Below are 17465 nucleotides of genomic sequence, written 5' to 3' on the forward strand. Positions count from 1 at the left end.
TCCCCCTGCACACTCTCTCCCTTAAAATATGTAGCTTCCTTCAGGGATCCACTTCAAAGTTACTCTTCTAAGCAGCCATTCTATTAATCTTGCACTGTATCTGTGAAATGTTGTATCTTTTCAATAGAAATTAAGCTTCTTGGGAAAAGACTCTTGTTTTGCCTTTCTATTTCCAGGACCTTATACTTACTAGGCTTTAATAAATGCTTATTGAATTGGATTAATTCCTTAGAATGTTTAACCACAGTTAAAGAATGGCTATGACTCAAAACAATGGATGTAACTCAAAAGAAAAGGAGCCACTACATCAGTGATGTTAAACCTTTTAAAGACCAAGTGCCCGAACTGCAAACTGTATGGAGAGGGGAGGGGGCACCAGCTCTGACTGCCTCCTCTGCCATGCTGCCATAGGTTCACCACCATGGCACTGCGTCCTACATAAGGATCCCCATTGGCTGAATATTGACTTAGAAAACCACATATGAGCATTCTGTATGTTTTATTGTATAGTATTTTATTAATCATTTCCCAATTACATTTCAATCTAGGGTTACACTTGAGCCTCATGTGTATTTTAGACCTGAAATGGGTGACATTAGTCACCCATTTGAAAATTGACTTTTCTCCCCTAAAGTCCATAGTATATTATATTCTATGGTAAAAAGGTTTTTTTTTTTTTTAACCCTTATCTTCTGTCTTAGGATCAATGCTAAGAATAGTAAGGGCTAGGCAATTGGGGTTTAGTGACTTGCCCAGGGTCATATAGCTAGGAAGTAAAGAGCTTTTTAAAGGCAAATCTTCCCAACGGAGCCAAAAGGTTGATATTATTATACAAATAATGATGGGATAGTCACTGGACCTGTGATCTCACTGGTATAAAAAACTCCCACTTGAAATGCATATCTGCCAACGTGGATAGGGTCACTTCTCTGCAACTTTTAGTGAGCTGTCTAGACAACTGAGAGGTTTTTGCCTCGAATCACATAGTAAATATGAAACTTGCACGTGAAACCAAGTCTCCTTGATGTTGAAGCCTCCTCTCAACCCACTAGTAAATAGTACTTGTTATATAACTCTTTCAATAAAAAATGATCATGTAGTTCTAGTTTCCTTGGTTATTATTTTTTAAACACTTACCATCTGTCTTAGAATTAATACTGTGTATTGGTTCTAAGGCAGAAGAGCAGTAAGGGCTGGGCATTGGGGGTTAAGTGATTTGCCCAGGGTCACACAGCTGGGAAGTGTCTGAGGCCAGAGTTGAATCTAGGACCTCCCATCTCCAGGCTTGGCTCTCAATCCACTAAACCACCTAGCTGTACCTACTTGTTTAATTCTCAAAAAAATGTTTAAGTATTCATGAATAAAAGTTCTAGATTTATAAGCTTAGATGATTGCTTACTAGAGTACCAGTCTATCAAGTTAAAAAAAGTCTATATATTAAACAATAACCCTGTGCCAAGGACTATGTCAAGAATTGGGGATATAAAGAAAGGGGAAAATGTGGATCCTGGCCTCAAGGAACTCATTATGAGGCAACACTTAAAAAACTGTATGTACAATATATAAGGTAGATGGAATGTAAACTGAGAGAGAAGGCACTTGGGGTGGTGGGAAGGGGGAAGCCACAAAATGGGGAAAGGACTACAGTAGAGGAAATTTGAACCACCTTTTTTAAACTTTTAACATTTTCATGAATTACTTATAGAAACAAATTTTGACAATTGTTATCCAACATTTTTCAATTCTGATTCTTTCCCTCCCTTCCTCCCGATCCCCTGCACCCCAAGGCAGTAAATAGACTGATGTAGATTATACCAGTGCTGCCATGCAAGTTATTTTTCCATATTCCTCATGCCATGACAGAAGATGCATATCACATATACAACAAAAAACTAACGAAGGAATAAAATGGGAAGTGGCATGCTTTGATCTGCAGACTTCATTGGTTCCTTATTTGACTATGGATAGTATTTTTCATCATGAGTCTCTTGAGCTTATCTTGGAACCTTGCTTTGCTGATAACAGTTTAATTCTTCACAGTTGACCACTGTATATTTCTATTATTGTATACACTGTTCTAGTTTTGCTTACTTCACTTTGCATCAGTTCATATAAGTCTTCCCAGGATTTTCTGAACTCATCTTGTTTTATCAATCCTTGTGGCACAATAGTATTCCATTACAACCATATACCAGAACTTCTTTAGCCATTCCCCTATTGATGGGCAATGTCTCCTCAGTTTCTACTACTTTGCCACCACAAAGAAAGCTGCAAAAGTAAAACCCTTTGATCTCTTTGGGATACAGTTCCAGTAGTAGTATTGCTAGGTCAAAAAGAATGCATACTTTTTTGGTCCTTTGGGCATGATTCCACATTGCTCTCCAGAATGGTAGTATTATGAATTAAGTCTTGAAGGAAGCCAGGAGGTGGTGCTAAGGAGGGAGAGAAGGCACATTATTGGGAGGTAGGGAGTCTAGTTTAAGCAAAATCAAGAAGGCTAGAAGTATAAGAAAATTGGACAGGTAGGTAGGGCCAGCTTGTGAAAGCCTTTAAATTGTCAAAGGGCAAGTTTTATTTTTGGTTTTGGAGATAAGGAGCCATTAGAGTCTATTGAGTAGGGAAGGTAACATCATCAGATTTGTGCTTTAAGGCCACTTTGGCTGCTGAATGGAGGATGGACTAGAGTAGAGAGAGACTGGAGGCAGGACAACCAACCAAAAGGTATCAGAAACAATCCAGGTGTGATATGATAAAGATAGTAGATGTGTGAGAAGAGAGGAGTCATTATATAAGTGACGTTATAAAAGTAGAAACAACAAAATTTGTCAGGCAATTGAATATGTGAAGTGAGTACGAGGTGTTCAGGACTGAGGTTGTAAGCCTTTGGTAATTAAGAGATGGGAAGGGAGAGGTTTGGAGCAAAGAGAAATGAGTCGTTTTGGATTCATTGAGTTTGGGATATAAGATATTCAGTTTGAGAAATCCAGTAGATGGTTAGTAATTTGAGATGAAGAATAGTAAGAAAGCAGGTATTGCTAAAGTGTGGAGTACATGGAAAGGTATAATGTAAAAAGTGAATTAGCTTTAGCAGCTGAATCTCTAAGGATGATTTGGAAGGGGTGAGGATGGGGAGTGAGAAGCCAAGAAACCAAAGAAGGCTAATGAAATAGTCCAGGAGTAAGGCTGGATGAGGACATGTACCAGAGTGGTAGCTCTGAATGAAAAGGAAGGTAGCTATAGGAAATAGATTATGAAGGCACAAACTTGATTGGATATGTGAGATGACTTATCATTGAGGAGGTGAAGATGATGACACTGAGATTTTGAGTAATTTTGAGGATGGTTATATTCTCAATAGTAATAGAGAAGTTAGGAAAAGGGGATGGTTTGAAGAAGATGATCACGAGTTTTGTTTTGAGTATGATGAGTTTGAGATGTTTATGGCATGTCCAGTTCAAGATGTCTAAAAGGCATTTGGTGATTTCAGAATGTAGTTTAGGAAACAAGAGCTGGGTATATACAGATCTATGAATGATACGCATAGAGATGATTCCTAAACTTACAGGAGTTGATGAACTCACCAAATAGTGATAAAGAACAGAAGTTAACTTTTTTTTTTTGGTCATTGATCCCTCCAGCAGTCTGGTGAATTCATTCTCATAATAAAAGTTTTAAATACATAAATATAATACGATCATAGTAGAAACTAATTACATATACATATATGTGCATATACACACAAACATTCAGTATTTGAAACAAAGTTAACAAACTCTGGATTAAGAACCCCTAGTTAGGCAGGAGAAAAAGAGTAATCTAGTCTTTGGGGGCATCTAACAGTTAGCTGGCTTGACTTGGGTGAAGTTCCAACAAAGAATGAGAAGAGAGGACAAGAAAGGCAAGAGAAGAACCAGAAGCAAGTAGTGTGAGGAAAACTTAAGAGATAAGTTTAGAAAAAGAGTAATTGATATTGTCAAAGACTGCAGAGAAGCCAAGAAAATTGAGGACCAAGAAAGGCTATTAGATTTAGCCATTAAGAGATCATCAGGGGGGGGGGGGGGCAGCTGGGTAGCTCAGTAGATGGGAGTCTCAAGCTCAGAGAGAGGAGGTCCTGGGTTCAACTCTGGCCTCAGGCACTTCATAGCTGTGTGACCCTGGGCAAGTCACTTAACCCCCATTGCCCAGCTCTTGCTGCTCTTCTGCCTTCATTTCTAAGACAGATGGTAAGGGTTGAGAGAGAGAGAGACAGAGACAGAGAGAGAGACAGAGACAGAGAGAATCACTGGCTGAGACAATAGGTGGTTCCGTGGCTAGAGCACCAAGCCTGGAGTTAGGAGGGCCTGGGTTCAAATGCAGTCTCACATACTGCCAAGCTGTGTGACTCTGGACAAGTTACTTAACCCTGTTTGCCCTTCTTAAAGTGGTTACTAAGACATAGTTTTTAAAAATCATTACTGACTTTATAAAGATCAGAAGTGGGAATACAAATGGCAGAGAATTTATCATCAGTCAATAGGACAGGAAGTGGTCCTACCCAGTGTAGACAGCTTTCTCAAGAAGCAAGCTATTTATCTGATGGATTATATAGAAGAATAGCTATCAGAATGGTCAGATCAAAGAGAAGAGTACATATTTGTAAGTGTGTTTAAAAAAAAGTATATTTTTTATCCATTTTACTTTTTTAATGTTGAGGGTAAAGTTGGAGTGTTGAAAAATGTAAAACTTCAGAAATGTCTAAATGGCTTCAGGTTTCATTTTAAGCTGGGTCAAATCTAAAAGAAATATAAACCTGTGAGCAAAGGAAACATTTCACTCTCCAACTACCAAGCAAATAGCCAGTCATCTTTTTTCTTAGACTTTGTGATGAAATTGCTGCATCCAGTAGTCTAAAACTTTAACTGATCCTGAGGATAGCAATGAATAATACCTCAGTTGATATTTATAGTGCTAACAACTTAGATACACATCCTTATAATCACAGTACATCTCAAGCAAGTTTTATTCCCAGACAGTATCACAAGATATCGTCTTATACATTATATATATATACATATATATATATTTTAAACCTCACTATTTATCCTAGAATCAATACAGTGTATTGGTTCCAAGGCAGAAGATTGGTTAGGGGTAGGAAATGGGCATTAAGTGACTTCTCCAGTCACACAACTAGGAACTAAGGCCAGATTTGAACCATCTAGCTGTCCCTTACTACATTTCTTTTTAATTTCGGAACTCTTAAATTTCACCAGATCATTCTGTCTACAACAAAATATCAAGTTTTCCACACAATATAAGGAGCCAGTTATTTTGTAAGACATTCCATATTAAACCACCAGAGGTATATACTCAGGTAAATTTCAGAACTACCATAAGATTTTCATAGTTTTTCCCAAGATGATTGGCAAAGTAATGACATAATAATCCTGAAATAAAAAAGAAAGATAAGAAAATAAACCAGGCACACATAAATACTAAAAGGCTGGAATGTGTGTGAGAAAGAAAGAGATCACCTTTGATAGTTTCTGTTGGAAGAAAATAAAATCAAGACTTCTCCACTTGAGCGAGTAGGAGACAGTATCATCAAAATAGATGATAAAGCAAAAAGCAACTAGGGTTAACTGAAAGATGTTGCAGGTTTTATTACTGTCTGTTCAGCTACTATACAGTAGTTTGTGCACCAGAAGTGGTCTCTCAGGAGTCACGGAGGGAAGGAGGAGGAAATGTGCTACCTACAAATAATCCCACTCGATGAGTCTTCCCGCGGTAGTCACAGTTCCTGTTATTGCACTGATGGTAAATTCCAAATTATTGTTTTGTTTTTAAAGAAAGAAAACAAAGACAGAGACAGCCCCACAACGTCGAAAACGAAAGCGAACGTGAAAGCTCAGAGTGTAGGGGAGGGGATCGGCGTAGTAAGGGGCGATTAGAAAGCAAAGAAAAAAGGGAAAAAAGGGGGGGGAGGGTAGAGGAGCGAGCCAGAGAGAAGGAGGTAACGAGGAAGAGGTGGGCGTGGAGTTTTAAGCCCGGGAGGGAAGAGGAGGGGCCGGGCCTCGGCGCCCGCTCACCCTCGCCAATCTCTGGTTGTCCTGGCAACGAGGTTGATCAACCCCTGAGCTTTTCAAAAAGCATTAAATCCGGGAGTTTGGGGGTGGGGGGGTAGGGAAGGGAGTACGGAGAGCAAATAGGGGAGAAAGAAGAGAGCATCTATGGAAACAGATAGGTCCGGAAGGGTAGGGGTACAGCTAGTTTCAAATACGGTTTGTTTACTTACTTGATCAGGGGTTGGGATTTGAAGGGAGGAAAAGGGTTGGTAGTCTTCGAGGCTTAAGCGGGAGAATGGGAAGACGATAGGAGAGTCTGAGGATTGAGGGATCTGTAAATCCCCTGGGATATGGACCTTAGGGATTCGTGAAGAGAGAGGCCAGGGAAGGTTTAGGGCAAAGAAGAGTTTGTTGGGGACATAAGGGTTCATGGCCGCCAGGAGAGACAGGAGAAAGGTGGTTACGGGGCACTGGTTTTACAGCCAAGGGATATAGTGGGGACTCGTGACTCCTACTTGGCTTCTCTCATCCCTTTTGGGGAAGGAACAAGCAAACTCCCAAGACCCTTTGTCTTCAGCGCGTTCGAAACTGAACTCTTGAGAAAGACACAAAGGGACGGCGGGAGGGAGGGCGGCTGCCAACTGCGCAAGCGCCCAAGCCGTCTAGGAGGCTGGGAATGGTAGTTCGGCCCTAAAACGGCGATAGGACACACATTCTCCCTTGCCTCTGCCCTTCCCCCCACCTCTTGTTAGTAGTTCGCGATGCGCATGTACGCTCCCGACAATTCTTCCTCACCAAACTCCCCACTTCATTCCCTAACCTCCGCCCTACCTAGGACCCGGGGCTCCAGTAAGTAAAATCCTGAAATGAATTGTCAGTGCTCATCCCGCCTTCTGTCGACCCTTCTCTCTGATTGGATTGTGCGGCTAAGGGAGAACAGCAGATTGGATCCTGGAGTCGCCACTCTTGCCAACGTCATACTTATACACCGTTACGATGTGGGAGGAGGAGATGCTGGGGAGAGTTTAAGGGGGAAGTAACGGGGCCGTTCACGAACTGGGTAGTAGCGGTGGCGGGGCCGCTTCCGCCGCCCAGCCGGCCGGCCGGAGGCGGAGCTACGATCTGGGAGGGCGCGACTCTCCTAGCTCCTAGGCGGGCTGTCAGCGCCGCCGCCTCAATTTGGCCTCCAAGCGCAAAACTCTCAATAAAGTTTGTGGCTCAAGTCGGCCGCCGCCTAGCCCTCGGAGCGCCCGGTTCCACTGCCCTCTCATCGATCCCATCCGCCACCGTCAAACACACACAAAACCCCAGATTAGAAACCTAAACTTCCAACCAGACGGCAGGCCCTGGAGATGTCCCGGCCACCCTCAGCGCCCCCCATTATGCATCGTGAGGCTAGAGAGGGAGGCCGAGAGGAGGCGGGGCTGCCGTTGCCCCGGAAAGGGCGGGGGGAGGGGGGGGACTACGAGAGGGAGGAGGGAGTGAAAAGGAGATGGGAGGGGGGAAAAGGGAGAGAGGGGGAAGGGGCACGCATGCGCCATGCGTGGCGGGGCTGAATGTTTCCCAAGTGTTTGAAACTGGTATTTGGGTTTTCCACGTTGGATAAGTACGGCGCATCGAGCGGCGAGGAGGCTGTGCTCTGTTTCTCCCCTCCCTCCTCCTTCTTACCGACCCGGAACCGGAGCCGGTACTGGCAGGGAGAAAGACAGACACACACACGCACAAATACATAGAAGGCAACTCGGCTTCGCTGCTGCTACTCCTCTCTCCTCCCTTCTGGGTGTGTGTGCGCGCTTCGTACGCTCGGCTCCCCCTTCACTCCTCCCCCCACCATCTGGGAGGGGGGGGGCTGTGCGGTTGTTTTAATTCTCTCCCCCACCCCTCCGCCTCTCCGTTTCCCTTCCTCCCCAGCCGACCCTCAGCTTGTTCTTACAGCTCCTGTGTGCGAGTTACCGGAGCGACAGCCGATCTCTCCGCCGCCGAATAGGCGGGGAGGGGGGGCCTGGGGGGAGGTGTCTCTCCTCCTCGGTCTCTCTCCGTTTCGCAGGAGGAAGGAGAAACGGAGCAGCAGCAGCAGATGTAGCTTTCTTGGGGGGTCTGAGAGCCGGAGACCGCGGGGGGTGGGGGGTAGGGGTGAGAGAGAGCTTTGCATTTTGCAGTGCTATTTTTTTAGGGGGGCGGGGGGTGGGGGGTGGAGGAAGCGGAAAGCAGTGCAGAGTCGCCGGGGACCTTTCGGGTGAACCATGTTGAGTCCTGCAAACGGGGAGCAGATTCACCTGGTGAACTATGTGGAGGATTATCTGGACTCCATCGAGTCCCTGCCTTTCGATCTGCAGAGAAACGTCTCCTTGATGAGGGAAATAGACGCGAAATACCAAGGTAAGAGCTGGGGGTGATGGATGGGGCGGTTGGTCGGGTCCCTCTTTTTTCCCCCCTAGCTCATCTGAGTATGTGTGTGTGTGTGTTCTGTGTGTGAGAGATTGTGTGAATGCTTCTACCCCTTTCCTAGTCTCTTACACCTCCCTCTTCTCGGCCCCTGGTTAAGAAGGGTAGTTGAATTTTCATTGGGGGGTGGCAGAAGCGGAGGGGGCAAGTACTGTTATTGAGCTGGAGAGAGCTGCACAGGGGGATCTGCAGCGGTAGCTCTTGTCATGGGGCGGAACAAAAGGTCTTCAGCTTCTTTTATTCACCAAGGTCTTTCTGTGTAAAACATGGGACAAGAAAGAAGGAGGAGAGAAAGAAAGGTCTTAATATAAGCTAGACTACAAGAACAGCTTTCTAGTGGGGTGATGGTGAGGTGGTGTGTGCTGGAGGTTGTGTGTGTGTGTGTGTGTTTAATGGGGGGTGGAAAAGGGGGAAGTGCAGGGTGGACACAGATTACAGCACAACAACATTGAGGAATGTACAGTGTTCATTATGGCTGTAGTAGCAGTAGAGACAGAGACTGATAGTAAAGAGGCTGTTCGAGGAGAGGTTGCTGCTGTTGGGCAAGGTTGTCTAGTCCAAACCAGGGCTACGTCCCTCCTGAGAAATGCTTGTACCTCCGTCCTCCTTATCTCCTCGTACCCCTAAACACCCAATCATCAGCTCATCGGGTGGTCTTTAAACCTAAGTGTTACATAAAGTGTAGGGGGTACATACTCTGTACCGCGCGGTCCCTGCTACCTTCTTTTTTCCAGCCCCCCTCTTGCACTTCCTCCTCTTCAGTGCAGACTTACTAAGACTGATCTGCAAGGGAAAGGCTTGCAGGGTGTAGTTTGCTGAGGGGTTGAAGGAAAAATTTTATGCAGTGTGTATTTGTGTGTGTGTGTGTGTGTGCATGTAATGGGGGAGGGGGTTGGAGGGAAGGCGAGGAAACCGCGGATCCATATTGTGCTCATGAGGAAGCAGCGAAGAGATTAATACCTGTAGAAAGGTAGCAGGGGATTGAACCTGTGAGTCTCTACAGATCTAGCTGTGAAGGGTGTATTGAGGAAGGGGGTACAGGGAATGCCCGTGGGGAATTGTTTGCTTGTGGGGAAACTTTTCTCGGAGGTCACTCGGCGTGATGGTGGTGGTGGGGTCGGTTGTGACAGAAGAGCCTCACTCTTAGTTTTCTAATGTTTACCGTTTACCAGGCTGTGCTGCAGGGAGCAAAGAGGAGTGGGGGGAGGGCGGGGAAAGCAGTGGCTTACCCCCAAGAACCGAGACCCCCTCGTTTGAAGGCGCCCTGTGCGCTCTGCCGGATAGTCGGTTTCGCAGCGAATTTTATAGCTCACTCTATTAGCATATTGCGGAACGTCCCCGCCTCAGCCTCTTAGTAATTGGCCGTGACGTTCCCCATGGAATGTCCTTATCACTTCACCGCCGGGCTATTGGTCTCTGGGATGAAGGGGGGGTGGGTTGTGCCCAGTGACTTGCCTCGGTCTCAGTTTCCGCCGCTTTCCTTTTTTTTTTTCCTCCCGGCTAGGGCGGAGGGGGATTGGGGGAGAAAGCGGGGAGGAGTGAGGAGGTAGGAGGTCGGATTGCTTTGAATATCTCGAAGTCCCCTTGCCTCCAGCCTCAGATTGGTACTTTGGGATCCGCGGGCTGGGCCAGTCCCTCTGCATCTAACCACGGATTGGAGCTTTCCCTTTAGAAGGGCGGGTCTCTGAGCCTAACCCTTCTTCAACTTCCCATTCTGATAGGCGCTCTCTTTCAAGGAGGAGGAGGGCACAGGGTGGGGTAGAGGAGAGGTGGAGCAGTTCTGACCTGCAAACTGGATCCCCATTGGCCCGTCCGGGAGGGGTTGGACGGATTCCGGCCCAGGTCAGATTTTTAAGTTCGCCATTCCTAAGGCACCAAAGAACTCGGTGTGTTTCCGGCCTGGGAACAATGGCTGCGTGTCACGTCCGGCCGTTAGAGCACGGGAAGGTGGGCGGAGGTAGCGGTTGGAGGCGACTGTACCTCTGGCCACTCCCCTGGGCCGTGGCTCGGATTATTACCCCAGGCTAGCTGTAGCGCCTAAAGGGTTTGTTGTACTGGCGGGCTTCGGGCGGGTCACTTCGGGGCCGAGATGCCCGAGGCACCCGGCTTCGCCTCTTTGCCTTCGCCACGGATTTCGTCACTCACGCCGCCGCTCGCCGGGGTCCCTGGAACAGATCCGCGCTCTTCGCGCGTGGAAACCGGAGAGCTTTCTTGGCTGTGGTGCTGCGTGGGAAAAGTGAGTTCCCGGCCAGGCCTGTTGGTGTGCCGCGCGCCCATAGCGGGTAGTGGGGGGTTGAGATATCTTTATGGGCCAAGAGAAAGGAACCTTCCTTCGCCGCCTAGACGTAGTCCCAGATAATGCCCTCACCTGCTATTCCAGGTTTTTCCCTAACCGCCCCTGTTTGGCCCGCGGCTCTTCTTTCTCTGCAGGTTTCCGGGGAAGGGGGGGGGGGTGAAGGCTGTGTCGGAATCGGATTGGCTGTCGGGAGCGGGCGGGCCTTGGGCTGGCCTAGAGCCCCCCGCCTCCGGGGTGGGTGGGAGAAGTTCTCTGATAAACCTTCGAGTCCTGTATTCGGGATGTGTGAATAACCCACTACCCTGAAATGGACCACCTTGCCACCCCTAACCTCTGACCTGGCTGATCGACGCGGGAATGCTAGCCATTCCTGAACCGAGCCATCTGCCGTAAGAAACGGCTGAATGAGCAGTTTACGTACTCAGAGACACCTTCTCATCACCATTACCCCAAAAAGCGTTACCACAAGTGGCTAATTGCTGAGGCAAAAAAAGAAAGGTGGTGATTTTTATTGTATCCTATATTTTAAAGTGATTGCTGGGTCGGAGTCATTGAATTTGAATCCCTATTTCTTCGGTAGATTTTGAACTATGCAATTTAGAATCCTTAAATGTTTTTAGGGCTACTAAAGCCACTCTGTGACCATCAGAAAGGTAGATGATATTTCTTCCCAATGATAATAACCATTTACTTTTCTTAAATATAAAGCTTATGGAGTGCCTTTCTGGGCCTCAGTTTCCCTGTTAAATGAGAGGTCTTTTTAGCTCTACCATCCTATGATTCAGATATTGGCACACTTAAATTTCCCTTTGAAAAATGAAAGCTTAGTGATGTACTAACATGTCATACATCTTGATTTATATGTCATTCCTTAACGTAAAAAATTTCGCATAATTTGTGCTTAGAGGAAGACTAACCCAAATTATCTTTTAAAAGAACTTAAGCTTTATTATTTTCAAAGACAGCATCTCAATAGGTTCACAGGGTGTTGCTTAAAAAGTCTTTAGGAGATTTGCCTTAATAAATATTAGGCAGTGTTTTTCATTAGCTGTTGGCTGTGTATGGGGTCTTTTAAAGTTACACTGAATGCTTGATTCTTTTCGTATTTGTAGGCACATTTCTCTTCCCTCTTACTTCTCCCACTGTCCCTGAAACTTACTAACACATCTCAGACTTCAGTCCAAATGCTTTTTGGAATTCCTCCACATTTCTAATTAGTCAAATTAGTCAAAACCATGTTACTGTAATCTTAGAGGGCGATTTTTAAGTTTTTTAAAATCTGAGGCTGAAGTGTCAAAACAATATGGTGTCAGTAAAAAGAATGAGACTTTTCTGTATTTGGCATTATTTTGTTTCCTGTTTTGTAGACTTCTATAAGCACTTAATGCCATTGGGTAGGATTTTTTTTTTTAATTCACAAATGAACTCTTGTCAATTATTTACAGCCCTATTAAGGAAGGTATTTCAGAATCATATACTAATCAGTAAATACAAGCAACTTCTAACTCGGTGGCCTACAAAACATTCTTGAATCAGAGTTTTACAACTAAAAAGGTTCTTATAAGGCATCAATCTTGTTCATTTTTCACCAATTTATAGATAGGAAATTAAGATTAGCAGACATTGTGGGACTTTCCCCAGTACTTAGTACTAAGTATCAAATTATTAAGAACTCAAATTCTCTTTTCTTACTTTTTTAGGTACTCTGAGACAACTATGTAATTACATTTTAATTTAGCAATACAGTAGGGTTAGTTTTCTCCTTTTTTCTGTGAAATGCCACTTTGCTTAGTTTTTTTTTCTTCCTCATTTAAAAAAAATCCTTACCATATCCATTCCCAGGCAAAAGAGTAGTTAAAAGGGTAGGCAGTAGGGGTTAAAGGACTTGCCCAGAGTCACACAGATTAAAAGTATCTTGAGTACAGATTTAAATCTAGGACCTCTAGGCAACAGGCCTGGCTCTCTACAGAGCTACTTAGCTGCCCCAGCTAGTTTAGTTTCTAATTTCATTATGAACACAAAGCTTTTTACAAGTCAATGGAATAACAGTACTTGTAAATATAGTAAATTTGTGTTCAACTTCGAATTTTCTAATACAAATTGTAGTTGCATTTGTCTACATTAAGAGACACTATTAGGCAGTCCTGTACTTTTTAGTGATCATCTCCACTTTGTTCCAATCTTTGGGTATATCAGAGCTTCTGAGTTTGGGGATATTGTCCAAGAAATAGCAACACAAGCTATTTTAGTTAGTCTCTGTGTCAGTAATTTTGGAGATTGTCCTGAAATATATTTTTATTGTAAGTTATACGGTTACTTTTTTGTTATGTACTTAGATTATTGTACCAACTTTTTGTAGATTACAGTTATAGTTTAGATTTTGAAATTGACATACACATTTTGTACATTTTAATATACAGCTTTATATAAACATGTTTGTAGAATTGTATACCTGAGAAGTCAGGTATTTTTAAAGACTGCAAACTTTCAAGGGAAAAATATTCCATTTAGCTTAATAGTACAGAATAGTGAGAAATACACTCTTAAAGTAGGCTTTTGACAGTCATGATTACTTTCCCTGTTGAACTTACTACATTTAAAAATATATCTGTAAAATAATTTAGTTGAGTTGATATATTTTCAAAATGCATTTTTTAAAAAATCATCACTTGTTAATATGTTGTCTGAAAGTTAAGATATAGATGGGGTAAAATGGAGGGGGGACTTCTGGGAATTTTGAGTACTGAATTTTGGGTAGTTGAGTTGACCATATTTTATTTTGCCTTTTTTCTTTATCTTTAAAATGGTAACATTTACTACTTCCAGGTTTGGGGTTAAAAAATGATATCTGTAAACTAATTTAGTCACTCATGGATAGAGAATGAAGTAAACCACAATATGTCTTTCTGTTTGCACAAACTCATCTCCAATCTTATTATTATTTTTTTTAATGAGGCCTCTTTATGGACGTTACTTAGGTTGATAGTTAGGACTAATAGACTTATATTCTGACACAGCTTATTTGTGGCACAACAGTTTAGGACCTAGATCTGACTCCTTTTCATTGCTCATTGCATTACTTTTCTCAGGTTATTTCCCTATATTGTAACTACATTTTTTTCCATTTGTGTAAAAATAACAGGTTCTCAGGTTGAAGATAGGTCGGTGAGAAACATTCAATAATTTCTGTCTCTTGAGCCTATTTAAACTCAAAAGTTGAGAAAATATGAGTATGTAATATAAATTCCTCTAATGATTTTCCAAACTGAACAGTCTTTAAATGATGGAGTTACCTAGAAATAAGTAGATATAAAAAAATAGAGGACACCATTTAATTTGGTAGAATAAAAGATTTAGGATCAGATACTTGTTAACCACAGGTTTTCCCATTAATTAGCATTCCTCAAAGGATGTCATCTTTTCTTTCTACTTAAAAAATTTGGAATGTTTTAAGGAAAGATGTTGGCACTTCTATTTGATTTAAGATAGTTTTTTCCTCAGATTCTAGCACTTTACTTTGTAGTGACCCTTTTTTATAGGATAAGAAATAATATAGACAATTTGTTTTCAATCCACATACACAGTATTAATTTTTTTTTGTAGTATAAATATAATGTTATTTTCCATTGCAGAAATCTTAAAGGAATTGGATGAATATTATGAGAAGTTCAAACGAGAGACCGACTCAGTACAGAAGAGGAGAGTTTTACACTGCATTCAAAGATCATTAATACGGAGCCAGGAACTCGGAGATGAAAAGATCCAGATTGTTAGCCAAATGGTGGAACTAGTTGAGAATCGGACCAGGCAAGTGGACAGTCATGTGGAACTTTTTGAGACTTGTCAAGAGGCTAATGATACCACTGGCAATAGTGGCAAAACTAGCCAGGATAAGTCTAAGAATGAGACAATCACTCAAGCTGAAAAGCCCAATAATAAACGATCCAGGCGGCAACGCAATAACGAGAACCGGGAGAATGCATCTAATAATCACGATCATGATGATATCACCTCAGGAACTCCAAAGGAGAAAAAAGCTAAAACTTCAAAGAAAAAGAAGAGATCCAAGGCCAAAGCAGAGAGGGAGGCCTCCCCTGCAGACCTTCCCATTGATCCAAATGAACCAACATACTGCTTATGTAATCAAGTCTCCTATGGAGAAATGATAGGTTGTGATAATGATGAATGCCCAATTGAGTGGTTTCATTTCTCGTGTGTAGGACTTAATCATAAACCAAAGGGCAAATGGTACTGCCCCAAATGTAGAGGGGAAAATGAGAAAACAATGGACAAAGCACTGGAGAAATCCAAAAAAGAAAGAGCTTATAACAGGTAGTTTGTAGACATTTATTTTACTAGTGAGGGGAAAAAATTAAAACCAGTGTATTTATTACCTTTACCACCTTTGTGGAGGTACAAGGATTGTAAAATGTATATTTTTAAAGAAAGTTAGAAAATAAACCATTCCTGTTATAGGGGTGGCAGTGATTTGTTTGTTCGTTTGTTTTGTTTTCATTTGGTACATCTGAACCAGAAAGTGGTCTGTGGATCAACATTTTTTTAAACTCCAAAAATAGATTTGGATAAAGCACCCAAGTGAGTCAAGAGGCTCAAATTTCTTTTCATGCCCGGGAAGCACTTAAGCCCATTAAAATATATATGAAAGAAAATAATTTCATAAAGCCAATTTTTTATGTAAGGAAAATATTTACCTTAACAAAAAATTGGAAAATGTTTAGCCAGATGGCTGTATTTGAATAAACATACAGCCTGCTGCATTTTTAAATAACCAATGTGATATTAAACACATGACTCTTGCTACTATAGTATGTGTCAGTATAACAGTTCAATAACAGGTTTAGGGTTAAAAGATTATTTTTTAAAAAAGAAAATGGTTAAATTTTACATGACAATATTTTATATACTGGCCTAGTCCCAAAGGGCCCATTTTAAAATGATTGAGTACATTTTATATTTAACCAGAAAGTGATCTAGAAGTGGAACTTAAACACAAATCAAGCTTTATACTGTCACAAATAATAGTGTAGCAATCTTTAATTTGTATAAGTTGTATAAATGTAAATTTGAGTGGACTTGCACTTACTGTATTATAATCGGAAATGCAGCCAATTGCCATTGTGAAACCAATGTGCATTTCCTTCTGTATGTATGAAAGTTGTACAGCTGTGATATTAAAGAATAAATCAAACTTTGGACAGTTTGCTCTTTTAGTAGCATTTAATATTAATGTATTTTTAAAAATTTGCTTAAAATGTCAAATACCAACAAGTTGATTAGAAACTGAGTAGAATATATCATTGACCTACAGGGTATATAAGTATTGAAATAAGATGACAACAAATGAACACAAAAAAGTATTTACATCTTTTCTTAACATCCTACCTAAGACTTCATTTTTCCCCCTCTAGATCTGCCAATACGTTGAAAATGGTGGTGTCTTATTTCTAATAGAAAACAATTTGTTTAATTTTTCACTTCTGCCGTAAAGACTGCCTTAAAGCTGGTAAAAAATAGTTGTATCTACAGTTTATGCTATGAATAAAGAAGTCACCTTTTAAAGAACAGTTGCAACTAAATGCAACTAAAAAGCTGCTTTTGTCAGGGTTTTTTTTTTTGCCATTTTAAAACTTTTTTTTTTGCTATACCAGCTATATATATGTGTGCGTATATATATATTTATAAATAGATATAATGGTATCAAAGTTAACACTAGGCCTGCCGAACAAGTCTTCATTATAATAGGTTCCATTTTTATTTATTAAATAAGGATAGCGGCCATTTCAATGAATGAGGAAACCCTCTACCAATGTAAGATTTGCTCTATCTCTGAAACTTAGAGTTAATCTTAGTTTCCTGGAGACACTAAGAGGTTAGTGACTAGCCTAAGAATAGTACAGCTAACAGTATGTGTTATAGGTAGAATTTGAACATATGTGTCTGTTGCACCAAGGTCAATTAAATATCCATTGGGCTACACTGCCCTTTTGTGGGATATGGCTGTTTTAACTTGGTAGAGATATTTGTCTAGTTAACTTCAATAGTGAAGACTGGCATGCTAACTAGTTATGGGATTCCAGAGTGGTGACTGTTTCAACTTCTTAGAGGGATAAGAGGTTTTGAGCTATCAGACTAAGAAGTAGCAGATCTGGATTGAAGTAATAAATGATGGAACTGCATATGACTGTTAAAACTAGCTGGCTGAGCATGTTCTTCCCTGATGAATCCCATTTGTGATGAGATGAAAGTTATAGTTGTTACCTATGAACAAATTCTCAATATATTTTATACTCCATAAAACAAAGAACTTTAGAGTGGGAAAAAGCAGTGTTTTGCATATCAGTGATTTTATTTTTTGGAGTGCTTTTGAAAATTCAGAAATACTTAAGACATTCTTTGATAAATAATTTTATACAAACAAAAAAACTTGGTGGTTTGATAAAAAAAAAAGGCATATGGGCATGTTGCAGATAGAAAAAAAAACTAGAAGTAAGAAGGTGAAAAATTAATCACGATAATGGAAAAGCAACGTCAATGGCCATTGTGGTTATATACATTCTGTCTTAAAAAAAGATAAAAGAGGAAAGTTTAGTAACCTAAGGGAAGGCTTGGACTTGGTATGGAGAGGGGGAAAGAAAGATACCTGTGACTGGAGAAAAAGG

At 41.7% G+C, this 17465-nt stretch overlaps 2 protein-coding genes across 8 annotated transcripts in view; one reads left to right on the forward strand and one right to left on the reverse strand.

Moving 5' to 3' along the window:
- CARS2 (cysteinyl-tRNA synthetase 2, mitochondrial) overlaps nt 1-10529 on the reverse strand; it is a 104147-nt gene extending 93618 nt beyond the window's left edge. Inside the window, exons 1-2 of one of the 4 annotated variants that reach the window (XM_056807942.1) lie at nt 10275-10529; nt 2346-2432 (exon numbers count right to left, since the gene is read on the reverse strand). In XM_056807942.1, the coding sequence (XP_056663920.1) occupies nt 2346-2365 (20 nt within the window). In that variant the 5' untranslated portion in view covers nt 2366-2432; nt 10275-10529. Of the gene's footprint in view, nt 1-2345; nt 2433-6274; nt 6538-6875; nt 7002-10274 lie in introns of those variants that run through there. The other 3 variants (XM_056807941.1, XM_056807944.1, XM_056807946.1) reach the window with 3 other exon arrangements.
- Nucleotides 7591-16006, forward strand: ING1 (inhibitor of growth family member 1). 4 transcript variants are annotated; one of them, XM_001365121.5, is made up of 3 exons: nt 7591-7824; nt 7980-8423; nt 14418-16006. In XM_001365121.5, exons 2-3 carry the CDS (start codon nt 8288-8290, stop codon nt 15119-15121), a joined length of 840 nt encoding a protein of 279 aa, XP_001365158.1. In that variant the 5' UTR covers nt 7591-7824; nt 7980-8287; the 3' UTR covers nt 15122-16006. The 4 variants fall into 4 exon arrangements, with proteins under 4 accessions (XP_001365158.1, XP_056663928.1, XP_056663926.1 ...); XM_056807950.1 differs by lacking the exons at nt 7591-7824; nt 7980-8423 and adding an exon at nt 10595-10725; XM_056807948.1 differs by lacking the exons at nt 7591-7824; nt 7980-8423 and adding an exon at nt 10781-10919.
- The last annotated feature ends 1459 nt before the right edge of the window (nt 16007-17465 follow it).

This window comes from Monodelphis domestica, chromosome 8, assembly GCF_027887165.1.
Source record: "Monodelphis domestica isolate mMonDom1 chromosome 8, mMonDom1.pri, whole genome shotgun sequence".
NCBI classification, from domain to species: domain Eukaryota; kingdom Metazoa; phylum Chordata; class Mammalia; order Didelphimorphia; family Didelphidae; genus Monodelphis; species Monodelphis domestica.